The sequence below is a fragment of the Odocoileus virginianus genome, chromosome 2 (assembly GCF_023699985.2).
Source record: "Odocoileus virginianus isolate 20LAN1187 ecotype Illinois chromosome 2, Ovbor_1.2, whole genome shotgun sequence".
Lineage (NCBI taxonomy): Eukaryota > Metazoa > Chordata > Mammalia > Artiodactyla > Cervidae > Odocoileus > Odocoileus virginianus.
Window position 1 is genome coordinate 12,140,356 of NC_069675.1, and position 25,725 is coordinate 12,166,080.

The 25,725-nt window shown below is 58.9% G+C and overlaps 1 protein-coding gene across 2 annotated transcripts; it reads left to right on the top strand.

Annotated features, from left to right (window-relative positions):
• The first annotated feature begins 982 nt into the window (after positions 1 to 982).
• Positions 983 to 21,899, top strand: CYP26B1 (cytochrome P450 family 26 subfamily B member 1). 2 transcript variants are annotated; one of them, XM_070476364.1, is made up of 8 exons: positions 983 to 1,324; positions 1,745 to 1,823; positions 2,185 to 3,338; positions 6,806 to 7,030; positions 15,761 to 16,036; positions 16,306 to 16,461; positions 17,843 to 18,127; positions 18,483 to 21,899. In XM_070476364.1, exons 3-8 carry the CDS (start codon positions 3,135 to 3,137, stop codon positions 18,873 to 18,875), a joined length of 1,539 nt encoding a protein of 512 aa, XP_070332465.1. In that variant the 5' UTR covers positions 983 to 1,324; positions 1,745 to 1,823; positions 2,185 to 3,134; the 3' UTR covers positions 18,876 to 21,899. The 2 variants fall into 2 exon arrangements, with proteins under 2 accessions (XP_070332465.1, XP_020758153.1); XM_020902494.2 differs by lacking the exons at positions 983 to 1,324; positions 1,745 to 1,823 and having other exon boundaries at positions 2,007 to 3,338.
• Positions 21,900 to 25,725: the final 3,826 nt, after the last annotated feature.

The window sequence follows — 25,725 nt, forward strand, 5'->3', positions numbered from 1 at the left end:
ATGTTTCTGCAGGTGGCTTCCCCAGGGTGACTGCCCATTTTGCCACCTTCTGGGAGTGCTGTGTCTAAGGGTCAGGTTAGATTCTTAGGGCTCTCCAAAACAGCAGGGTCTCAATAATCCACCCCGCTCCGGTCTTCACCGGATTCCCCTCCCTGCACGGGGAACATTGTGGTTTTGGTCTCACAGCTCCTGTGTTCCCAGTCCAGGGTTGTCCTCCCTGATGTGAGGATGTGCCCCAGCTCTCTACTTCTGGGGTCACAACGGTCCCGACGAGGACTCCGTGTGTCTGGGCCCCAAGCTGCTTGACGTGGAAATCTGAGGGCCCTGAGGCAGGAGTGGAGCCACTTAGGAGCCTACAAGCAGGCCCTTTCGAGCCAATCTTCCCCTGTGAATGGAGGCAGAAGAAAGGGGGAGCCGGAATCGCTTCCCCCTGAGTCTGTAGTGCTACGACTGTCCACCAGGTGGGGTTCCAGGGCAGAGAGAGAATTGAGATGACCCAGCGCTAGAAGCAAGAGACCGAGCTTTTCAATCTCCGCCCGCCACATCAACCTCGGAGGCGCTCGCACAGGACAGCACAGACGCTCGCCCCTTAGACACTCACATACATTCTCTTCCGGTGAACTCTAAAACAGAATTCGTATTGGGTGCAGGGGACGTGTGAAAAGGGGAGTCGAGTTCCACTTACACACACATCATGCTAACTAAAGGTTAGGTCTGGCTCTGGGAGTGCCAGAGTGAACTACGGTGAAAGGGGGCCGGGGGAACAGGGCGCGCGGGAGAGGGCGAGCCAGGCACGGGCTAGACCGTGTCGGGGCTGGCACGCAGAGCTCTATGTATCACAGACAGCAGGAGGAGAGACCAGATGACAGACGGATGCACGATGCACAGACACACATTCAGCACCAGAGAGAACACACAAACGCGCAGACACGCCACGCGGCTCCGCAGACGTCGGGCCGACCCGGGACACACGCGCGCGCACAGATGCGGCCCTGGGCCACACGCACACCTCGCACAGGCGCGCGCGTTGGGCCCTCAGCGGCCGGCAGGGAGAAGGTGGCCGCTCTCACCTGGCATGTTTATTTATTAATACTAATTTATCAATGACTGTACGCTACTCCTCCCGCCCCCGGGTGCCGGGGCCGCCGCATTGGTCCTCTTCGCGGGACATTCACCAGACCAGCATCGGGGTTCCTCTGGCGCTGCGGGGCGAGGAGGGGGCGGAGGGGACTACAAAGTGAGGGAGTCTCGTGTCCGAGGGGAAGGCTGCAGCGCCAGCTGCCCGGGACGCGGACGGGGAGACGGGCACCTCGGGTCCTGGAGGGTAAGAGACGTACGGGAGGGGGGGGAAGAGACCTTGGCCTCCAAGGTCTGAGGATGTCGGGATCCAGGATGGGGACTCCCCGCTAGGAGGAATTGGGAGTGACATAGATGAGAGGACTCCGGGGCTCCGGGAGACAGGAGCCGGCGGGGTCCCGAGGGATAGGAGTTGGAGACCCTAAGCACACAGGTTCAGGGGCTCTTGGCGCCCCTCAGTCGAGAAGCGGCCCGCCCGAGAGCTCAGCTGCTGGGGCGACAGCCCACGCGGGACTGCCTGGGGGGCGAGAAGGGGGCCGGGGGCCCGGGAGGGGGAGAGAGGGAGGGAAGTAGCCTAGCAGCCAAGCGGGCACCATGCGAGCGCTCACCGTGTGTGTGTATGTGTGTGTGTGTGCGCGCGCGTGTGTCTCATCTCGTCCGTCTGTAGGTGCCGGGCTCAGCGAGACGCCGGCGAGAAGGAAGAGGAGGCGAGAGGTGAACTGAGTTTGATCCTGCGGCGGCTACAAGTGGGTCCGCGGCGGGCGGCGGGCTGCGGGCGGCCGGGGCGGGGCAGGAGGCCGGCGGGCGCTCACACGCTCCGGCCGCCGGCCTCTCACCACGCCTCCGGCTTCGAGAGCGCGGCGGGGGGGTGGTGGGGAGGGTTGGGAGGCTTGGGGGGGTGGGGGTGGGAGGGGGGGGCCCTGGCGAAGCGCCCACGGCGCAGCCTCCCGCCTCTATATAAACACACGCATCGCCTGGCTCTCAGAGGCACAAATTCACATTGAGGGAAGCTTTTAAAACCATCAGCCCTGAAATCCTGCCTCCGGCTTTTCCCCCCTCTTTCATTCCTTTTGCCTTCCTTTCTTTTTCCCCCCTTTCTTTCCCCAGCAGCAACTCCAGAGCCGAGAGACCGCGTCCCGGGACGGACTGCCTTTTCTTAATTGATACAATAGCCCAGCTCGGGTTTTCACCTCCTCCCCCAACCCCACCCCGCCTCACCCCTCCCGCCCGCCGCCGCCGCCGCCGCCGCCGCCACCGTCGCCGCCGCCGCCGCCCCAGCGCCCGCCCGGGGCTCTGTCGCCGGCTGCGTCCCGTCCGGGCCGCGGGCCGCCGGCTCCGCACCCGCGTCCGCCTCGCCGCCTCGCCCGCCGCGCCCGCCTCGGGGGTGCAGCGGCGGCTCCGGGGCTCCGGCGCGCCGCCCCGGGCAGCCCAGAGGCGCGGAGCTCGGCCTCTCCACTCGCCTCAGCCGGGGAGCCTTCCCCCTCGCACCCAAAGTTTCTGGGTTCGTTGGAATTTGGGGATTCAGGATTTTTTTTTTAACCTAGGAATTTGAGGGGAAAACTTTTGACAAATCCATCGCACTTTCTCTCCGCTAGTTCTCTGGCCCCCTTCTTCTTCTCCTTTTTTTTCCCGAACAGGGGAAGGGGCTTACGAGAGAGACTCCCGCTGGACAAAGTTTTCCCCAAGTTTTCCGAGTGCGATGGTTGCGGGGAGAGCTAACCCACCAGCCTGATTCACGACTTCGTCTCGCCACCCCTCGAGCAACCCCTAAGCCCGCTATAAGAGAACAAACAAACAAACAAACAAACAAAGTTACACTCCGAGTCGCCTCGTGTCTCCTCTCTCTCTTCTTTTAGGCGATTTCCCACCCCCCCTCCGCTCTCCCCTCACAACCTCCACTTCCCTTCCCTCGGCCCCTTGCTCCTGCTCCATTTCGGCTGGAGGTGCCAGGACCCCCGGCCGCAGCCTCCCCTCCCCCGCCGCTCGCGTCCCTGCTCGTCTGGCCCTCCCCTCCCCCGCTGAGGCCCGCACAGCCAATCCCCCGAGCGGCCGCCAACATGCTCTTTGAAGGCTTGGAGCTGGTGTCGGCGCTGGCCACCCTCGCCGCGTGCCTGGTGTCGGTGACGCTGCTGCTGGCCGTGTCGCAGCAGCTGTGGCAGCTGCGCTGGGCGGCCACCCGCGACAAGAGCTGCAAGCTGCCCATCCCCAAGGGCTCCATGGGCTTCCCGCTCATCGGAGAGACCGGCCACTGGCTGCTACAGGTAAGGGCGCACTCACTCCGTTGCTCTCCAGGTTCCGCTAGCGGCGAGCACCGGGCGGATGGAGCCTCGGGCTGGCCAGGGGGCGCCGGGAGCCTGAAGGCACCAGTCCCCGCCCCGCCCCTTCCCTCCTCTCCGCCTGAGCCGCCCGGGCTTCCCCGGCCCGCCTGCGGCGTGGTTCTGAGCCCGCTGGCGCCGGGTGCGCAGGTTCAAGCGGGTGGTAAGAGAGGTTCCCGGATCCCAGAGGGCTCCCAAGACTGACTTTTTCCGGCCGCGAGCGACTCAGCAGGGGTGCGTCTAGCGTCCCGGGGGCTTCCCGAGCCGCGCGAGTCGGAGGGGGCGTCCCGTCTTGAGCCGCCTTCGCCTCTCCTTCGCGCTCCCGCCCCAGTCGCCGTCGACTTCCCGGTCTTTGTCGGTGTACCTGGGACCCGAAAACCGAGTCAAGGAAAGAAAGAGTGGGCCAGTGGCAGCCAGGATTGCCGCTTAAAGACCCGGGCTGTGTTCCCGCCGCGTCCCGTACTGGCCACGCCAAGTACTACTGCCCTGGTCCACGGTTCGAGAAACTGTGCTGTGGTGTAGGAAGAAGGAGGCACCCCAAGGAAAAGGAGAAGCCCGAGACCCGAGGTTTCGCGACTTTCGGAGAAAAGGGTCTATTTACTTACTGGGTGGGGACAGTTTAGCAGGGGAGAGGAACTTGGGAGAGGTGTGTGAGATCCATAGAGAGCGTTTGTGTTTGTTGTTAGACGCCGCACAAACCACACTGCTGGCGATAATGGGAGTGGGCCTGTCGGGGACCAGACCCAGGTAGGTAATGGGGAAATTAATCTGCAATTAACCTCCTCAGGCGCTAGACAATCGCTTTTGCAGTGTGTTAAACAGCAGGTTTTTCTTTGGGATGGGGCTCCTCTGGGTTAACCGCGGGAGGTGTGTTGCGTGCGCGTAAGCACGCGGGTTTGTCTGGCAGAAGCTAATGAGAATTAGCAGAAGGATGTCTGTACTGAAACAGACAGCCCAGGCCCAGGAAAGCTGAGGCGGGAGGTGAAGGCAGAGACCTGTGGGTTTAGAAGTGCGAAAGCTTGGCTTGAAATTAACAGACGCGTGCAATCCGCGCGTGCACACACAGACGCCCAGCGCAGCCCCGCCCCGCCCGGAGCCAGTTGACAGGAGAGCCGGGGCGGGGAGGGCACGCGAGGTTCCTCTGCCCAGTGGTCTTCCCAAGACCCGGAATCCAATTCGTCTCTGCGGTTCATGCAGCAAGGTGGGGTTCGGTTCAACCAGTGAGACCTACACACCCCGCCCACACCGCCGTGAAGAAATCCTCAGAGCCTCTCCCGTGCCAACACACTTAAAGGGTTAACTGCAGCGGTGGTCTAGGCTTTTGGCCGAGAATTTAGGAAATAAAATAATTCACAGGGGCGTCGGCCCCTGCCTTGTTATAGCCAATCTGCCGAATTCGCGGTCTGTCACCGCCCCCCTTCCCTACCCCCCTCCCCCGGCCACCAACGTCCCCCTGACCTTTTCGCCGAATCCCACAAGGGCCTCTGGGGCTTCGCGTCCACCTCGCACGTAAGATGGGGAGGGGGAAGCAGGTCTACGCCTCCCCATCCGCCCGCCCCCGGGGAGCCCTTGACCCTCCCGGCGGGCGGGTAATGAGAGATTCGTGTAGAGGAGCAGTGAAGGGGTTAATGGGAACCCTCTGAATCCCAGCTTTATTTTTTCGGAGTCATTTATCAGATTTTACTGGGGGACCTCCAAGGGCTCTCCGTTTCCACCGTGCGCCATCTAAACAGAGCCCAGGGCTAAAAATACAACATTTTTGTATAAATTGGACTCGCGGCCCGAGCGGCCGCCCCTATGAAAGTCCTCTTTGTGAAGACCGTGGAAACGGCGGACAAATAACCCTTTATTAATACCACAAAAAACGCACTTTAATTATAGTTAGGCAGATCAGAGGCGGGGGGGGGGGGGGTGCGGCGGGAGAAAGGCGGCGGCGACCTCGGAAAATTCACAACCCAACTTTTGTGTCGAAAGAAAAGAAAAACAGAGGAAACGCAGGAGAGGAGCGAAGGAGAGTCAGACGGAGTGAGAGAGACCGGTACCTCGGGCAGAGCGAGGGAGCCCCGCTCCTCACCCCAGTTTGGTCGCACCTCCACCCTCGCCTTGATTTCTCTTAAAGGGGTAGACGCCGCCGAGAACCGCCGCGGAGTGGCGGGAGTTCTCCCCCACCCGCCAACCTGGAGGCGCGGGCGCTCCGGGCTCGCTCCCTGTCGCGCGCCCGGGCCGGAGGCACATGTGGAAAAGTGATTAGGGCTCCGGGTTCTGCAGAGTCACTTTTCGGCGGGGCTGGGGTGTGTACACATCTAACTGGCGAATACTTTTCCGCCGAAGAAAGGAAAGTGAGGAGGGGGACCAACCGGGGAAAAGAGGAAGCCGAGGGTCCCTTCGGGGGGTGCATGACCCCGCAGGTCTGGAGCCCGCATCCGCACGTCTGCTGGCGGGCAGGCGGGACGGCCTGACAGGTGGCGCCCCTCCCCTTTTGCACCGGGTTGCAGCCGCGGCCCGAGAAGGGTTAATGCGGGGTTGGGTGGCGAGCAACGACGTCAAAGGTGAGCGGGACGCCCCTGCCCCCGCCCCTCGGAGGTCCCCTCGGTTTCCGGTACCCTCGCGGGGCCAGCACAGCCAGCTCCTCCGAGCGCCCGGCCAGGGCCGGGGCCTGGCTCTGCTCGGCTCGCGCTGCCGCCGGGGATCCGGTTACCTGTGACGGCCGCGCCGCCCCGCCCCGCCCCGCCCCGCGGGAAGCGCCTTCCTCTGCGCTCGCGTTCCAAACTCCAAGGCAGCGACGAAAGTCCTGCTCAGTTATTTCGGGGCAAATTGCATTCGGAAAATCGCGGCTACGGACCCGTGACTCTACCCTGCGGAGCTCTCAGAGCACCGCCGGGTCCCTTCGAGGCCCACACCCGCGAACCGAGGGAACCCCAACCCCCATCTGTAGTGATTGCCTCGGGGCATCGACCGCTCGCCGCTATAAATAATCTTTGGCCTGCGGCCACCCCGCGGGGTCTCGCCAGCCCGTGGCCGCGAGCCTGGAAATATTTATTCCGAGTGTCTCCCGAGCGCGAGGCGAGGGAGGGGGGAAGCGGAGACTTTAGTTTAGGGTCTCGCGGTCCGTGATACCTTTTCCCCCCCGCAAGTCATTACTAAAAAACCTCCCGCGGGGTGCCCTGGGCCTCTCGCCCCCTTGCATTATTTATTATTCCTCTAGGCCCCACTTCCCAGTTCTCGTGCAAGCTATGAAAAATAAAACCTACGTGCGTGCGTGCGTATGTGTGTGAGTGGGGTAAGGGAGGGTAGGGAACTGGTGCCCGAGGTGGGGTCCTCCGCCCCTCCCCCGAGGGCCCTCGAGGCTGGGCCTCCTGGACGTCCCATCTGGAGATGTGGGCCCTGAGAAATTTCTTGCATGGCCCCTGCAGGGTTCTGGTTTCCAGTCGTCGCGGAGGGAGAAGTATGGCAACGTGTTCAAGACGCACTTGCTCGGGCGGCCGCTAATCCGTGTGACGGGCGCGGAGAATGTACGCAAGATCCTCATGGGCGAGCACCACCTTGTGAGCACCGAGTGGCCACGTAGCACACGCATGCTGCTGGGCCCGAACACGGTGTCCAACTCCATCGGCGATATCCACCGGAACAAGCGCAAGGTAAGAGCCCCGCAACCGTGCTCTGATCCTCTTCTCGCGTGCCACCGCCTCGGAGTAAGGAGTTCTTGGCGTCCCGGGAACGTCCCCACCAGAATCCGCGCCCGTATTTGCACACCATGCGGGAGAATCCCGAAGCTCCCTGCCTAGACAGCGGCGATCCCAGATCCAGGGCCTGCACAGGCCTCCTCCGGGTCTGCCCTTTTGCTGGCCCACCCCACCGTGCGCACTACCAGGCCCAAAGGGAGAGTCATTGGGAGTTGGTTTGGACAACTTGAACATGCGGCGATAGGGGCGTCCAAAGCCTGTCCTCGTGGTGCTCCACAAACCTGGACAAAAAGAGAGGGCGGACGGTGGCCAGCGCTCCTCCTTATCGCCCCTTAGAATCCCGAGAACTAGAAACGGCTCATTCTAAAAGCACACCTAGCCTCCCCTGCTGCAGGTTGCTTTAAGGGCGCCGCAAGCAGGCGCGGGCGGCTGGGGGCACCTTGTGACAGCGGTTGCTGGGCCTTGCCTGGGAGGGGCGAGGTGAAATTTGGGCCACCGCGCTCGGATCTGGGCCGAGGGGGAAGTACGAGGGGTGGGGTAACAGCCGAGGGGGCGGCGGGGGATCAAAGCGCACCTACCCCCCTCCCATAAAGAGGAAGAGAAAGTGGGTGTTTATCCTGTGGATTTCCCGAGCGCCTGGAAGAGGCGAGGAGGAGGCGAGCCAGCGCGCACGGAGCAAGCCTCCCCGCCCCCTCCCAGGGCTGCGCCGCCGCCGCGGCTCCGAGCGCGGGCGGCACGTGCTGTTTGAACTGCAGTAACCCGAAAGCTGAGCCGCCGGCGGGCGGGGCGCCGGCCCGCCGGCTTAAAGCAGCCGCGACGGGGGGAGGCGGCGCTGCACGACCTCCCCTCCCTTCATTTTTTCCATTGGGTCAGAGGACTCACCAGGTTTGAAACCTAGAGGAAAGGGAGAGGCAGCCTGTGATCTCCGGGAAGAGTGGCAGAGCCCGGGAGACAGGAGAGGCCACGGTGGGCAACCCCCTCCGCCGGAAGTCTGTGTGTGAACGGAGGAATTCATCCCGTAGAGTTCGATGTCTTCCGAGAACTGCCCGCGAAGAGTAGTTCTTCGTAACAGACAAAACTAGGAAAATCAGAGGGGACTGGTCTGCACATGCCCACCCCCCGCCCCCCTCCCCTGTAAAGCAAGCGTTTTAGGGGGCTGGGAAAGGGGCTTCTGAAGTAGTCCCTCCAGCTGCTTCACCGGAGCAGGAAGCAGCTAAGAGAGCCCGGGGGCAGATGGGGAGGGTTCTCGGGAGTGGCGGGGTTGGGGGGAAACACTTCTTTTCTTTTGGTGTAACTCCGCCCAAAGTTTATTTTAAAGAGTTAGGAGAGCGCCTGAGACTCAGGAACCCAGCTCCAAAGAATGTGTCTTAGAAAACCATTTTTGTCCTCCTCTCGCAGAAGAGGACCCTGAGGTTGAGGGACTTGAAACAGGTCAGTTCAGTTCAGGTCAGTCGCTCAGTTGTGTCCGACTCTTTGCGACCCCATGGACTGCATGCAGCAGGCAGGCTTCCCTGTCCATCACCAACTCCTAGAGGTGGGGAAACAGGTCGGGAAGGAGGAGAAGGCAGGGCAGGGCCTGCAACATTGGCTTCTCTGGGAAGAGCGTTTCTAGGAGAGCCTACTCAGCCCTGCCCCACCCTGGGCTGCCGGAAGCTGAGGGTTGAGATTTGGCCGGGGGGCCGGGGGGCGGGGGGCGGTGCTGGGAGGAAGAAAGCTTGGTCAGGACCTGAGTGTGGAAGGTTTCTGGGGAGGCTCTTGCCTCGCAGTTCCATTCACCCTCTGCCTGACTTGGCTGTGGGCCTTCAGGTGGGGCAGGGCCCTCCTGGAAAGCCCCCGGGAGTTTGGCTTTCTGTGGTCCATTTGGAAGGAGCGGGAGGGTGGGGGAGGGGGCACACAATGAATGCTGCTGGAGGAATACTCAGTGAAGGAAGCCTGAGGGCAGGGTGAGGTGGTGGGACCTGGGAGAGGCCAGAAAGCTGGACCACAGAGGAGGCATAGAGAGTCTGTCTCTTCCTGACTCCCTTGCCCTCTAGCTCCTTGGGGGTCGGGAGCAGCCAGAGACCAGATCATCCTGACAGAGACTTGGGGACCCTCTGTATGTACTGGTGGTGGTCTTGTTATGTGGCATGTGTGTGTCTTATGTTAAAATGACAGATGAAAAGGTCCTCCCCCAAATCATTCATTGGTGTTCCGTCAGCTTAAGTTTACTGAGTTAAATAGCAGGGCTTGGGCTAGAAACAAACATAGAAGCTTGGTATACAAACAGAAAGGCAGGGTCCTTGCCCTTGAAAAGTGGAATCTAGCTGGAGGGATGAGAAGAGAATACTCAGGGGCACACATGTTGGTCCTGGAGAGAATGGCCTGTTTGCTGGGCCCAGCGCCTGGTAGACCCAACTTGGCCAGGGTTGGGGCTGCACTGGGCCACTCCTACTGCCTTATCCAGCCTGCACTGCAAGCAGGGACCCTAGCCTGCTTAGGTTAGGATGTACTCACAGGAAGTGGGGCCCAGGTGTAGTGAGGCCCTGCTGGTGGGGAACTAGGAGCGTCACTATTTCCATTGGGGCTGGTACCCCACCCCTTCTCTGGGAGGTCTGACCAGATGTGCTGGGAAGGGGTTCCTCACAGTCATCGCTGAAGTCCAGGTGTTTGTCCAGGCTGCCCTGGTGGTCTAGGGCCCAGAGGGGTAGGGTTGCCAGGGAGAATGAAAGCCTTGCCCAGTCTGACAGAATCCTCTCTGGACCCCAGGCCAGTGTGGTCATAGCCACAACCTCAGTTTCCGTCCCCCTCCTTTGTTGTGCCTCCCCTACCTGGGGCCTGGGGCGTCTCTGATTTGGGGGGAGGGACTGGATCTCTCTGTGTATGCAGAGAGGCTGGGGTTGCCCTGGAAGAGTGCATGGAGAGAAGTAGAGAAGATCAATCGGGGGAGGATTATCAGAGACACAGAGGAGGGGGACAGGGAGTTGTCATGGGTCGTCCTGGAAGCATCCAGGGCCCAACCCCACACACCAGGATCAGACATTTCCTCTTTTCCTTTGGAGCTAGGGCCCGGCTTCTTTACACCAAAGAGCCAGCATCTTCAGGGCATTTCAGACAATGGCCCTGAGATTCTGCCAGAGAACTTGGAGTGCATCCCAGGGATGCACTTAGCTTTGTAACTTTGGACTGGAGAGACCCTAGGAGTGGTCTTCCTGCCCCTCCTCCTCTGACCCCTGGCTCAGGGACTTCTGTGGCCATGACTGAGATAGATAGGTTTTGGGGGTAGGAATTAAGAAGCTCTGCCCGCCCACCTATGGCTCCTCACTGACTTGGGCTTTCGGCCCCCTGGGTGGGGATGGAGCTCAGGCTCAGGCTTATCGGACTCCTCTCAGAAATCCTGTGTATGCTGGGATTTGTGTCAGGATAGAGAGACCAGGCGGTGCTTCGGCAGGAGGGCAGAGCCAAGCGGTCCCTTGGTTGCGGGATGCTGAGGGAGGCCAGCTCAGACCGGCTCCAGGTGGCCTTCGAACCAAGGCACAGCCTCTGGCTCCAAAGTCTTGTCCACCAGGTTCAGCTCAGGGCAGACGTTACCACCTGGGTTGAATGGGAAGGCAGCGAATGGCCAGGCAGCCCTGCTCCTGGGAGCTGCCCCCGCAGAGCCTTTGTTCGGCCAGCGGAGGTCCTTCACCAAAAGTTACTGTAGCATCAGGGGCTTCTGAGGGGGCGGTTGACAGGAGCGGATGTCTCTGAAGGTCAGCGGGGGAGGGTGCCCACGGCTGGCTGCCAGGGCCCTGGGAGTGGTCTCCTCCCTCTGTGTACCCTTGTGTCGGGCAGGGGCAAGTGGTGGGGGCTGTCCTCTCCCTTCCCTCTCCCCTCTGCGTCCTTCTCCTAGGGTGGGATGGATCCAAGACTGATGCTGAGGTGTGTGCTCACTCTCCCAGCCTTGGGGACAGTTGTGGCCTTGGCTGGCAGCAGGGAGGCTTGGCTGGGGTCTGCTCTGGCCCTGAGCCCTCTCTGCCAGTTGTATCTGTTCCAGGTGCCCCAGGCTGAAAGGCAGAGGTTGGGGGTGTGCCTCGAGGGGCTGACAAAGTTTGAGAGTAAACCAGAGTAGCCACAACAGCTGGCCTTACCCTTAGGATAAACTTGGGCCCTTGAGGAGCGTCCCCTTCAGGCTCATAGATACATTGGAGTCCCCAGGACTGCTAGAGGCTGGCTCAGTGGGTTCGGAGTGGTGGGAGGCTGGGTATTTAGGGACCCTGGTGAGTGTGGCCCATCATGCCCAGGACTGTGACCTTGGGAAGCTCTTACTGCTTTGGGCCTCAGCTTTCCAAGGGGGTTTATTTCTGGCTGGAGGACGGATAGCAGGGTCTGGGAAGACCTTCTCAGACTCTGTGGCCCAGCAGGGATGTACCAAGTGCTGCCCTCCCCTCACCCAGTGGGTGCTTTTGCCGTGTGTGGAAGAGGTAGGGGAGATGGTCAGAGCTGGACTCAAACAGGGGACAGAAACTCTGTTCCCACAGATGCTGAGGACCCAGAAAGGGCATGCACAGGCTGGGCAGGGCGGGGGGAGAGGGTGGTGTCTGGCCAGCACCTCCCCATCAGAGGGTCTGACTCAGGAGGCAGCCAGGGTGAGGTGGAGGTCCAGTGGAAATGCCAGGCAGCTAAGGGGTGATGTCCTCTCCTGTCCTCCCCCTTCCTTGAGTATAAAGTACACACCTCAGCGTCACTCCTGTGCTGTGCGGACAGCTGCCTCGGCGGCTGCCCGCCCTCTGTTATTCTTTCCACTCCGCAGGCTGCGGCTCCGGTGGCTTGGCGGGGTGGCCTGCCCGGGCCCCCACCCTCCCGGGCAGCCGCTTCCATTCCTCCCAGTCTGAGTCACTGGCCCGGGGAGTGGGTTCCCTCTCCGGCTCTTCCAGCTCCTGAGGCTGCCCATCTTTCTCTGCATCCATCCAGTTGTGAGGGGGCAGTTATTTGGCTGAGGGTGTCAGCACAGGGCCATGGGGACCCGGTGAGCTACTCCCCTCCCAGGGTGAGACATGGGGAGGGAGGCCTCGGGTGTGAGGGAGACATTTGCAGAAACAATCACAGGGAATTTGAGCCTTCACAAGCCCCCCTGGTGGTTACCCCAGCCCCCGCTGTGGAATCCACTTTTATTCCAGGGAGAGGAAGAACCAGGGATGGGGATTCTTGAGCCAACTGCATTGCTGGGAAAGCCGGTAGAGATGGGGATCTTTCAAGGCCGGAGCCCATCATGCTCAGGCGTCTATGCCTGAAGTTCCCAGGTCTCCGGCGCCCTGCCCTCCCAGCGCCAACCCAGATGGGGCGTTCCCTACCTGCTGCTCTCTCTGCCCAGCTCTGCGGAGCCCGGCCGGTTCCCGGTGACCTTTGTCCAGCATTCTTGGCTCACTTGTGGGAATTCCCAGGGAAGCCCCAGAGGGAAACAAAGCAGCCCTGGCTCCCGCTGCAACTGCGGTCAGGTCATGGGCTCTGGGGCCACGGGACACCCTTTCCCTCTTCACCCAGAGCTGCTCCGCCGGCGCCTTCCCCAGTGCCCGAGTGCTGACCCTGCCCGCCCCCATGAGCCCCGGCCTCCCTCCGCCCTGGCCAGCACCTCCGCCTCCTCCTGGGCTTTGTGGCGGGCGGTGGTTTCTGGGCTGCCCCAGCTTTGGGAAGCGCCCGCGTTGTTAACCCTGGGCACGGTCCCAGAGATGAGGCCCTGGAGTTTCCCGGCGCCTGGGAGGCCCCGATGCCTGTGGAACAGCTGAGCAGGAGGCAGGAGTGTGGTCTTAATGACCACGGTGCAAAGCCCCCTGAACTTGGAGTGCCCGCAACCTGCCTTTGCTTAGCTTCTTGTTTGGGTAGTTTTTCCACCTCAGGGGCCTCTAAGGAGAATCGTGGGACTTCCAGGAGGAAAGGGACCCCAGAGCATCTAGTTAGACTCCTGGATGGGTCAAGATAAGGGCCCTGGTTGGGGCTGCAATTCTTTCAGAAGCCTCACCTCAAAGAGCCTGCAGATTCAGGCATCCTGGGGTCCTCTCCGCTTCTGGCCTTGCTCAGGGCCCCTTCCCCCTTGGACGTCAGGTGTGGACCCCCTGCTCTGGAATCGCCCTGCCCAGTAGTCCCAGGTCCTCTTGGGTCCTTCCTGTTGTGCGTGGCTCCGAAAGCTTGAGTAGGAGCAATTCAGCTGGCCATCGCTAGAGGGCGCAGGGAATGTAACCTTTGGGACAGGGCAGAGCTTGTCCGTGGGTCACTCCTCGGGGTGCCGTGGGGTCCCTCAGAGCTCCCCGCTTGACAGTCCTGGAATGAGCCCTCCTGAGCCCCTGTAGCCCATACAGAGTGTGCGAGTAGGGGCCCAGCAGGCAATTATACCATGTGATTATACCAGACTCCGGGCTTTGAGGGGATAGTGTCTACTTAGGGACACATGGATATTGGTGTTTGTGTGATTTGTACATTGAAAGGAACCTCAGAGGTCACCTGGTTCAGCCTCACCAGTTTACAGATGAGGAAACTGTGGGCCCGGGAGGTGATTTGGCCATGATCCTACAGTGAGTTGGTGGATGATCTGGGATTAAAACTCAGGTTTCTGGGTGCCAGCTCTGCCTTTTTCTACCACCCACTGCATGGACAGAGGAGCCTGTCAGGCTACAGTCCACGGGATCGCAAGTGTCGGACACGACTTAGCGACTAAAGCACCACCACCACTGTATCTTAGGAGCCTAGCTGGCTTCGACTTTGGCTGATCCTCGTCAGCGTGGGCCTCTGCTTGCTTGCCCCTCCCCCTCCACATGCCCACTTTGTGCCCAGGTCTTCCATGTGCTGAGGGCCCTGGCTAGCCCCTGCTCCCTTTCCTTCAGGGTAGTGCCCTGGACTCTGCTCCCCACCGTCCCTGCCTGCCCTACCTCCAGCCTCCCCACGGAGGCCTGGCAGCCACAGAATTACCATCCTGTGTCCCTCATGAGCCTGCTCGGCTCCCATCAGCCACTTTCTGTGGGCTCTTTGCTATTTTGTAAGGGCCCCTAGTCAGCTGGAGTTGGGTTCTGGGGCAGTGCCCGGCTCCTACCCATAAAACTCTTGGACCAGGAGTGGAACCTGGAATCCTAAGAACACCAGGGTTGGAGGGGGTGCTGAGGCAGAGAGCACGCTGGAGGGAGGTGGCCCTGGAAATTCCCCGGGCCCCCACAGCTGAGCAAGGTGTGAGTGACCTGGCCAGGCCTGGGCTGCCCTGGCCACCACCCCTCATCCTTCTACATTTCAGCTGTCCCTTAGTAGCAGGAGCAGCCCCAAACAGTGCTGGTTTTTCTGCCCCTCACAGGCCTCCTTCCCTCCCTCCCTCCCTCCCTCTGCCCACCGGGAATTTCGGAATGAAAGTGCTATTGTGAACGTCTGGCTGGGCCACTGAAGGGCCAGCACTGTTATTTCTGCAAACCAGCCCTCCCATTAGCCATGCAGGGCCGAGGCCAGGAAAATGTTACCTTTTCCTTCTTGAGCTGACTGCAGGGGAAATTCTCACATTTACAGTTTGTGCGGTGGTTGTGTTTGGGGGCAGGAGGGGAGGGCGGGCGCGTGTGTGTGGTTTGCGTGGGGCTGATTGGGGGTGGCTAGAGGGATATTTGTCTCCTTCCTCTGCTCTGCCCCTCCCCTCTTTGCCTTTCCTGATGACCTTTCCCTAGGCATTGGTGGGGGCACCCCTTCTTTCTGTCTCCAGGGGTTGGGGCTAGAGATTGTTGGTTGCCAGTGAGACCCACAGGCCATCAGTAAATAAACTCACATTTTACCCTCTTCTCTACACCTTGGGCAGCAACGTGAAACTCTGCACAGGGGCATCTGGGTGAGAAGGGGCAGGGAGACTATGGACTTCTTTGCTTAGAAATTGGGAGGACAGAAAGCAAGAGAGGTGGAAGCAAACTCACTGGCTACTTAAAATGAACTGGGAAGATGCAGGGAATTAAAAGACCTTCTGTTTGGCTTTCTCATCTTTTGAGGTAAAAAGCCTTACCTCCATCCCCCTGCCTCCAGACCCGGTCACAGTGCAGACTTCTGGATGGCACGGTAAGAGACCCCTAGGATCTCCACCCTAGGTGTTTTGCAGGGAGTGAGAGTAACCTTGGGTCTCAGGAAGTTCTGCTTGCAGTCTAGCCTTAGAGTCTCTTGTTCTCCCATCAGTGGAATAAAAGAGCCACCTCCTGCTTTCCACCTCTTCCTTGTCCAGTCCAATCACCTGTGTTCTGTCTCGGCTGGGCACGTCTGTGCTGTGGCCTGGGCATTCGGGAATGGCCCCTGCAGTGGAGGGGCCTCCCCTCCAGCCCTGCCCAGCCCCCTCTTGTGTTGCCGCTCATGCTGGTATGGCCACATGGCCTACAGACCTGTTGGCAGCTGGACTGCTGGGTCTCCGGCTTTGCCATTGTCTGGAGCACATGCTTTTCTGGGGCTTTAGTAAGGAATGACAGCTCAGGTCACCCTGTGAGTGATGTTGAATGTCCCAACTCTGTGAACTGTTTTAATCCCGTCCTTCCCCTGCCTTCCCTTCAAGACGTGGGCAGTGGGACGGGGCTCAGAGTGGAAGAGCCAGCCGAGGGGCTGTGACTGGAGATGGGAAGGCTTGAGGCTAGTCAGGGTAAGGACCTGGAGTTTCCCCGATCGCGGTCATGGGAATTGCGCTTTGGTTGGGCTGGCCTGAGTCCATCTGACCAGTTCACTCTTCTGCAGGTCTTCTCTAAGATCTTCAGCCATGAGGCCCTGGAGAGCTACCTGCCCAAGATCCAGCTGGTGATCCAGGACACGCTGCGTGCCTGGAGCAGCCACCCCGAGGCCATCAACGTGTACCAGGAAGCTCAGAAGCTCACCTTCCGTATGGCCATCCGCGTGCTCTTGGGCTTCAGTATCCCCGAGGAGGACCTGGGGCACCTCTTTGAGGTCTACCAGCAATTTGTGGAGAACGTCTTCTCCTTGCCCGTCGACTTGCCCTTTAGTGGCTACCGGCGGGTGAGTACCCAGGGCGTGGGAAGAGATGAGATGGGCATCCTTGAGCCCCTCTCAGGGAGGGGCAGCTGGCCGCTAAGACAGTCACTGGTCACATTGGCAGAGAGGGGTTTCAGCGGGAGGGCATGGTGGACACGTCACCTGGGGTCTCTGCTGCTCAGTTGGAAAATTCTCAGAGGATTCTCTACCCCACCCTGCCAGACCTTGGGAGGAGGCCCTCGGTGACCCTGCCCGTCCCCATGGGTAACCAGACAGCCTCCTCCCTGCCTCAGGGCATTCAGGCACGACAGACGCTGCAGAAGGGCCTGGAAAAGGCCATCCGGGAGAAGCTGCAGTGTACGCAGGGCAAGGACTACTCGGACGCACTGGACATCCTCATCGAGAGCAGCAAGGAGCACGGGAAGGAGATGACCATGCAGGAGCTGAAGGTGGGGCACCCCACCCCCGGCCCAGGCAGCACAAGTGCCCGGACTCCACCCTGGGACTGCATGTGCACCCATATGGGTGGGGCCGTCCCTTCCTTCCCCGTGACTTGCTGTGCACACCGTCCTGGTGATGACCTGGTCCCAGAGCAGCTGGGCCCCATGCTCTCCATCCCACCACAATTCCCTCTACCATTTTGGAAAAGATGCTGAAAATTGGCTCCTAGAAATCTCGAACAGATGTGGCGTCAGGGGCATTGTCGAACCCCTCATCTGCTCCTCACCGCCAACCCTCCCCCCATCCAGTATTCACTATTTCAGTGCATTTCATGGTCACAGTAGCCTTAGGAGCTAACCTAGGGAAATGAGGCCCAGAAGGAGAAGCCACTTGCTGGAGGGTGGCCTCAGCCCTTGGGGAGCAGCAACCTTTTCAAGTTGGAGGCACAGCCTGCCTGGCACTGGCCAAACCCAGCTGGGCTGCCGGCCCCGAGACTGTCCTCACTGGGCTCCAAGAAAGGCTTCCTGCCTACCCTTTCTTGAGGTGGATGTTCATCCTCACTTAGACTCTGCTGCCCACATGCTTCCCAGGTGCCCGTGGACACTTAGCGCCGACTGCTCCATCCCTGCCTCTGCTTCCCCATATCCTAGCTCCAGTTTTTGTTTGTTTGTTTGTTTTAATCTCTGATGAGCCAGGAAGGAGCTCAAAAGACTTTCCCATTTCATAAGAAGTGTTGTGACTTGTAGTAGTGCCATGGCAAGTAAGGGACATACTCGTTCATCCGCTCTCTGGGCTCGGCATCCACATTTGTAAAATGCAGGGCTTGGAATGAGACGGCTTGGGGAGGCCTTTCCATGGGGCACCATTGCTCCCCAGAGGGCCCTGGAGGGGCTCTAAGTCATCAGGGGGCCACCTCGCCTCAGCCTTCTCACTGGGGGTCCCATCCCAGGTCCTCCTGCCTCCTTACCCTCTCAGCTCTCCTAACCACCTTCCACCTCCCTCCTTCTCCTGAGGAGGGAGGAAGAGCTGGGGCTGCCCGTCTGGAGGCCCAGCTGGAGACCCTGCCCCACACTCTACTGGTCTGAGCAGTGCGTGCCCCTCGGGATTTGCTCTTTTCCTGTGCGCTCACTGCACTGATGAGGGCCGATGGCCAGCTCTGGAATCCAGCAGTGAGTGGGAAGCAGCCGTGCCCCTTGGGACTTTTAGGCTAGTGCCTCTCCCCAGCCAGGGGGGACTGGACCTATGTCGGCCATGGCCCAGCAATGTGAGGCTCAGAGGAAGCACCAGGGCTCAGATGGATGGCCCCAGGGTCGAGGGGACATGGGTAGAGAGGGGCTGCTGCCAGGCTGAATGCAGGTTGCAAGCGGTGCCTCCTCTCCGCTGCTGCAGGACGGGACCCTGGAGCTCATCTTCGCTGCCTACGCCACCACCGCCAGCGCCAGCACCTCACTCATCATGCAGCTGCTGAAGCACCCGGCCGTGCTGGAGAAGCTGCGGGAGGAGCTGCGGGCCAAGGGCCTCCTCCACAGCGGCGGCTGCCCCTGCGAGGGCACGCTGCGCCTCGACACACTCAGCGGGCTCCACTACCTGGACTGCGTCATCAAGGAGGTCATGCGCCTGTTCACGCCGGTGTCCGGCGGCTACCGCACCGTGCTGCAGACCTTCGAGCTCGACGTGAGACTCCCATGGGCTGTGGGGTGGGCCGATGGGAAAGATCTGCTCCCCATGGGGTACCTCAGTCTCAGTCTCGTGGGAAGACGATGCTGACTTTCAGGGAGCTTTCAGGCTGGTGGGAGGGTCCTTGCCCCAAATGCTGGGTCAGATGCAGCCCCCCTGGGTGTCCTGTGAAGCTGCCTGGAGACATCTATAAATAGGTGGACTGACATGCTCGAAGGAGAGCCTGGCCAGGCCCCCAGGACCACAGTGGGAACATCTGGGCGGGGGCTGGCAGGCAGAAGGTCCTAGGTCCTCTGAGACCCCCTCTGGTTCTCACCACCCCATCCCGTCCCTTCCCCTGCCTTGCCTCCAGGGTTTTCAGATCCCCAAAGGCTGGAGTGTCATGTACAGCATCCGGGACACACACGACACAGCGCCCGTGTTCAAGGACGTGAACGTTTTCGACCCCGATCGCTTCGGGCAGGCGCGGAGCGAGGACAAGGACGGCCGCTTCCATTACCTCCCTTTCGGCGGCGGGGTCCGGACCTGCCTCGGCAAGCACCTGGCCAAGCTGTTCCTGAAGGTGCTGGCGGTGGAGCTGGCCAGCACCAGCCGCTTCGAGCTGGCCACCCGGACCTTCCCCCGCATCACCTTGGTGCCCGTCCTGCACCCTGTGGATGGCCTCAGTGTCAAGTTCTTTGGCCTGGACTCCAACCAGAACAAGATCCTGCCAGAGACCGAGGCCATGCTGAGCGCCACGGTCTAAGGCCCCAGGCCTCGGGGTGGGAGCGATGGAAGGGTAGAAACCTGTGTGCGGGTGGGGCTGGAGCCTGGGGACGGGGGAGGGCCCCCCAGGCCTTGCTCTCCCCTGTTCCCCTACCTGGCAGACCTGCCCCCAGTCCAAAGGGGCCCATCCTCCGGGGTTGGGCCCTCCCCCGACCCCTGCTTCTCTCTAGTCTCTCTGGTTCCCAACAGCTTAGTCCCCCGGGGAAGGGCCTGGCCCCCGGCCCCGCGTGCCCGTCAGTGTTAACCGTCGGCTGTGCTGCAGCCTGTGCTTGTGATGCTCTGAACTGGTCTCTCCCCTCCCTTTTCTTTTGGACTCTTAGTTTGAGGTCAGGTGGTTGACATGGGGAGGGAGAGAAAGAGGTGCCCCGCTGGCCCTCTCTCCAGCACCCCCGCGCCCTGCCTCGGCTCAGACAGGCGAGTGCCCCTCCCGCTGTGGCCACCCGCCGCGGGGAACAGCATTGTGGGTAATAGAACATCAGTCACCCTTGGCAGAGCGGCGATGGGTTGTCCCAGCCTGGAGGCCCAGCCCTTGCCATTTGGGACATTTGAAATTACCTATTGCTGCTACTTTTTCTCTCTTCTGACCTTGGGGCAAGGGAGCCCCAGGCCCTGTCCTCCCAGCGTCCTCCCTGGCGGCCCTGGGCACGCGCACTGACACCCTCACCTTCCCAGCAGGCGGCTCAGAGCCCACCTGCTCCCAGTACACCCACGCCCAAGGCCCTCTGCCCACGGGCTGACCCCGCACCCCATCCCCCGTATTTATTCACTGATATAACCGACTCTTGGTGTTACTGGGACTGGAGCAAGCATTCCGCCGTCCCCTGGCTTCCATCCCAGCTGTCCCAGGCAGGACTTCTGCAAGTGACCTAGCACCCATCCCCTGCCCCCGCCGGCCAAGAGTCGAGCGGCTCCCCCAGGCACCAGACCTTCTGTGGGCTCAACCTCGGAGGTGAAATCCAGTGGGTCTGCCTTCGTCCCTGGGGGAGATGGGGAAACGGCCCACTGCCTTCCTGCCCGCCCGCTCTGTCGGAAACCTGGAGCAGGGGGCTTTGGAGGCTGCTGCCGTCTCCCACTTGTCCCTGTTCACTGCGGTGCCCCCCACTCTGGCTAGTGAGTATGGAGAAGGATACGGGTTCTTTCTTCTGACGGGGAGCCAGGGCCTCCGTCATCCCTCCCTTGACCCCCTTTGCCCTTTGCCCTTGGAAAGGTGTCCTTGAAGTCCCTTCCCACCTCTATGCCACTGTCTGCTTAGCCCAGCTCAGGGGTGTGGGGACCAGATGAAAGCCAGGGGAGGTGAGCGCAGAAGGCAGCCCTCCCCCGCCGGAGGCGGCTCAAGCGGCTGTGGGGAGCGCTGCAGCGGAGAGCTGAGGAGGAGGGTACGTGCGACTTGTCAGGTGATTTGGTTGAAATGAGCGGTCAGTGGATGGAGGAGGAATAGCTCCTGCCACTGGCATTTTGAGTGTTGGCAATTAGGGATGCCTCCCGGGATGGTTTTGGGCCTCTGGTGAGTCTCTCAGTGATTTTGTCTGTTTTCAAATTTCTCTTTGCTTTACATGTTTCTCTGTTGGCTTTTGATGTTATAAAAGCGGGGAATCCTCTTTAGGAGAAAATCAAAAACACACAGAAGAATAATGCGGGACACCAGTCCCCCCAGTGGGCTCTCGGCAGCTCTGACTTAGTGGCTTCCCAGTGGTGTTCAGTGGGCAGGTGGCAGACCTCCACGCCTGCGCCCACCCACAGTTACCTTGTGCTGGGCCTTACGGGAGTGGTTTGTGCCCACGGAGCGTTCTGTGACACCCATTCTCAAGTATTTCATTTGGTTCCTACCTTTTCATCATTTAAAAAGCCAGTGCAGCACAGACATTATTGACAAAACTTGATAGTAATATTCTCAATTTCCCCCCACCCCATTCTGAAAAACAGGCACCCCCCCCCAAAAAAAAAAAAAAACGTGTTAAGGACTCATCAAAGCTTGCGAAACAGCTGCATGGTACACCAGAATTTGTCCCCTACAAAAAGCCCAGTCTCTGGAAGGTCCATGCTCCTCCACGCAGACCCATCTTACCCAGAGCCAATTGTTTTTTGCCTGCTATCTAGGATTGTAGTAAGCGCAGATTCAGACAGAAAGCCTGCCAGGCCTGGCCCTGGCAAGGGGCAGGGAGCTGGAGGGCTGTGGGAAGCTTCAGTGGCCTTCAGTTTCGGTGACCAGCCTGGGAGGGGCAGAGAAGGCAAGACAGAGGATCCCTGTGAGGGAGGGAAGAAGGATTACTTACCCCACTGGGTCTCAAAGGGGTTAAGAAGAGAACTGAAGAAAGCTCTTGACTGGCTGACAGGAGGGTTTCAATGTCGAGACTCATCCATCTCTCCTCTTTGCATCCATCCGTGTCTGTGTGCTTGTTATAGGTTTTATAGCGGTAGCATTAGATGGGTGATGTGTTCTCACTTACCATTCCTACTATTGTAACTTGACATTAAAGAGACAGAACCCCACAAAGCTCTTCACGCCATGGGCTTGCAGATTGAAGCACTTTCAATGTTGGGCGCTGGCATTTGTGTTCTGGGCATCATCTTGACTCTGCCCAGATCGCTCTAATTTTATACACAAAACTTGTTTTTTTCATAAATGTTATAATTTTGTGTCTGTCTTTATAAACTATTATAAGTACTATTTTTGTTATAATTCAAAATAGATATTTAGTATAAAGTTTTTGCTGTTAAATATTTGTTATTTAGTAAAATATGAATTGTTTCCTCTATTGTAAACATGGTTCAAAATATTAATATGTTTTTATCACAGTTGTTTTAATATTGAAAAAAAGCACTTGTGTGTTTTGTTTTGATATGAACCTGGTGCCGTGTGAGTGTTTTTGCTGTCATGTGGTTTTACTCTGTATATAATATTCCATGTTGCATATTAAAAAAATGTTGTGCATTTTGTGATTTTGGAAATACTCAATGTGGCTCTTTTATAGGCTTCCATAATAAACCGTGAAGACTCACCCTCGTTTGGCTCTGTGGTCTGCTTTTTCAGCTCCCTGAAAGGGTCCTCCTGGCCACCCACAGTCCCTTCAACGATACCCAGTCCCACCTGCTTCTCAGGGAGGAAGGCCTTCCCTTCGGGGTTGGTCCTGAAAGCCCACCCCCACCCCGATTCCCTGTGTGAAGGCGCAGAGAGGTTTGTGGCTGTGTCCTGGGAGCAGTAGGTCCCCCGGGGAGGGGTGGCTGTACTTGGATGCTCACTGGCCCCAGAAGCCTGACATGGAGTGGAATGACTGGAAGCTCAGTCCTGGCCACGTGGCTGGGCCAGGTGTCTTGGCAACCAGAGTGCTGCAGAGTCCAGCGTGTTTACATGAGTGAGGACATGGATGTTCACAGCCATCAGAATTCAGTTCTCCTGACTTCCAGTCTCACACCCCACGAGGCACTTCTCGGGGCTATTTCATGGGTGTCGCAGGAACACCTTGATTCTGGGATCAAATCAGTTTGCGAAAGGGCTTAAACAGAGTCAGGCACAGATTCCTTCTCTCAGGGGCTGAGGGGCTGGACAGTGTAGAGCTCACAGGCTACAGGACTCCCCAAGCCCACTTGGTGACTGAAACCATGCCCTCTTTGCCCGTTCTCACACTGTGACTGTCATAGAGCCCAGAGATGACCCTGCAATAGGTACATCGTCCAGTGCCAGACAATGAATGTCCAGGGCAGTCCCTAAAACGGAGGGGCAGTGGGTGGGGAGGGAGGGAGGGCAGTGAGTAGGAAAGCCGTGGCCCCTGGAGCTACACCAGGCACCGGGGGGCCCAGCCCTGGCAAGTGCCAAGCCTCACAATGCTCAGGCCAGTCCCAGACCCTGTCTGTGCCCAGGCCCTTCCTCGGAGCCTGGGGAGTGAAAGTCCCCACTGAGCCGGCCTGAAAAAGGCCCATTTTGTGGCTGCAGTGTTTCTTTCTGATACAGTCAGGCAGACCCAACCTCAGCCCAGACGGGGCCCCTCACAACCTGGGTCACAGAGCCAGGCCACCCAGAGGGGCGTCACCAGCATCTCCTGGGCAGTGCCCTAACCCAAGCCCTAACCTCCATCCTGGGGAGGAGAGAGCAAGGTGATCCCTGTTTCCTTAAGCTGAAGCAGAGTCTCAGCATAGCAGGGATGTTTCAGAGCCATGCAGAAGCAGAGGGTGTCCTGTGCCAGAATGGGGGCCACCTGGCCCGAACAGCACAGGCCCCACCCAAGGGCTCTCTCAGAATCGAGGCCTCCAGGGTCAGCAAGAAGCAGCAACAGACACCCTCAGCTTCCACCAGGAAATGTGCCAATGGAAGGCAGTAGTTGTTCAGAGTGTAAATTCCATCTCTCCCGGTGGAATGTCCTGTGGGGCGGCAGAGGTGAAGGAAGCCTGGTCCTCGGGCTGCCCTCGGCCTGACCGCGCTGCCACGGGGTGGAAGCGCCCGGCTGGGCGGGTGGCTGGCCTGTCATCACCCAGTCTGTCCTGGCCTCTCCCCCGTGGGCCCAGCGGGCCGGTGACGTCTCCCGCACGGCCGCCTGCCCCTGGGATCTCCTGGCCTGGAAGGAGAACACAGGCCGCTGTGGACAGGCCGACACGGCCGCTGTTTGTCTAGGGGCTGGGGCGCCAGGTTGGAGGGAACTCACAGACCGCACATTCTGCCACCTCCCAGCACTTTTCCAAAACAGCCTGCCTTGGTTGGGCCTGGCTGCCTGGGGTGGCCGGGGGCTGGGCGCCAGGAACAGGGCAGGGGAAAGCAGGGCCTCAGGGCCAGCGAGTGAGGTGACCAGGTGAGGGCAGAGACAGTGCTCTGCCAGAGCCAGTCTGTGGGCTGGGCCTTGGACTGGGGCAGGGGGAGGACTGTGTGTGTCTGTGTTGGGGGCTAAATGAAAAACAAACCTGACTTGCCTGAGTCCTCAGCTGAGCCAGCCAGACTCTGTTCCTCACAGAGGCTCTGAAGCTCTGAGCACGGCGTGGAGGCGGTGATGGCGAAGCAGCAGGCTGGGACTCGGGTTCCGCTCCTTATCTCCTGTCCCACTTCCCTTTCACCAGATTGGTCTGCCTCACTGGCCTCATCCAGCCTCAGGGACTCTGGCCTTCCAGGAGATACTTATTCTAGTCCCTGCAACCTTGGCCTTCCCGAGATGAGCATGCCTCTCCTCCTAACCTGGTGCTCTCAGCCTCTGGCCCCTTCCATCAGATCCCCCATCCGGCACAGCAGTGAAGTGATGGGTGAGCCCACAAAGGCTTCCATGGGAGAGTGGCTCTAAGACACCAATTTTGGAAGCAGCTGGGTCTGCCCTGGGGGGCTGTCAGAGGCACAGTGGGGGTTCCTTGGCTGCCAGCAGCCATGTGGCCAGGTTGCTGGCCCACGTGAGGGCATCATGCTCCTGTGAGGGAATGTGGGTGGTCTGGGAGGCAGATGTGCCTGGGCAAGGCCCACCTGCTTGGCTATAGTCCTCTCCTTCCTGGCTTGTCTCCACCCAGAGAAGCCCTTTTTGCCTTGCCTCGTGTAGACTTGATTTTTTTTTTAGACTTGACATTTTGGTAAGTCCTTCCTTCCCACAGCTTTTTTCCTCTGGGACTCACCCTTACATTCCCTCTGAGAGAAATGTTTTGTAGAACACATTGTGAGCGGTGCCCTCAAAGGTATGCAGCAAGCAAGAATGCTCCACCCTGAGCCCATAGGGCAGTTTCCACATAGCAACTCCCTGCGAGGGCTCTGATTGGTCCAATTTGAGTCACACGCTCATCCAAGGAGGATGGCTACCTCTGATTGGTTACCTTGCCCTGGGAGCAGAGACATCGCATATGATTGGCAGCCCAAGGTGGAGGCGTGAGGGAATTGTCGGAGGGGACAGATGGAAGTAAAATTTACTCCAGAACACAGTCGAGGAGGGAGGGAAAGGAACAAGCAAGATGGAGGAAGATCCTGGCTGCCGAAGTGATGTGCCAGGACTGTAGAAGGAGGATGTGTGATGAATGATAGTTCAAGAGAAGAGAAGCGCTTAAGTGGCAGACTCGGCCACTTATGGTGAGAATGTTCGGCTGTGATGTCAACTCCTCCTCCGTCAGAATAAAATCTTCCATGTTTCCAAGGGCTTTGTGTGACAGTGCATGTTGGTATTTTATTTTTAAATAATTATAGATGCACAGAGAATTGCAGAGATTGTACAAGAGAGGTCCCAAATACCCTGCATCCAGTTTCTCCCAATGGCTTCTTACATAATTATAGTACAATATCAAAATCAGGAAATTGACACTGGCACAATGTTTATGTGTAGTTTGATGCCATTTTATCAACTGTAGATTCATATAGTCCTCAGTGAAATCAAGATACAGAATTATTTCACCGCCACAAAGATCTATATAATGTTTTAGAGTCACTCATGGTATACTGCCTCACCAGTCCCTACTCTCTCTAAGCCCTGGTCACCACTAATTTCCCATGTTTATAATTCTGTCATTTCAAGATGGTTAAATAAGTGGAATCATTCATGTGTGTGATCTTTTGAGATTGTATTTTTTCCCCCTGACAAATCGCAATGCCCTGAAGAACCATCCAAGTTACTGCATATATCATTAATTTATTTCTTTTTGTTGCTGAGTAGCATTCCATGGTATGGATGTATAACAGTTTGTTTAACCATTCACTTGTTGAAGGATATTTGGGTTGTTTCCCGTTTTTGGCTGTTACAAATGTTATGTTGAGGTTATTTCCTTCTATTCTTAGTTTATTGAGTGTTTTTACAATGAAAAGATGTAAAATTTTGTTAAATGCTTTTTTAGCATCAGTTAAGGTGATATTGTCATTTCCCCACAATCATTCCATTAATGTG

Coding starts and splice junctions, on each gene's coding strand:
- CYP26B1 (XM_070476364.1), top strand. CDS start 3,135: ATGCTCTTTGAAGGCTTGGAGCTGGTGTCGGCGCTGGCCACCCTCGCC. Junction 7,031..15,760: donor TCCACCGGAACAAGCGCAAG/GTAAGAGCCCCG, acceptor ACTCTTCTGCAG/GTCTTCTCTAAGATCTTCAG. Junction 16,037..16,305: donor CCTTTAGTGGCTACCGGCGG/GTGAGTACCCAG, acceptor TCCCTGCCTCAG/GGCATTCAGGCACGACAGAC.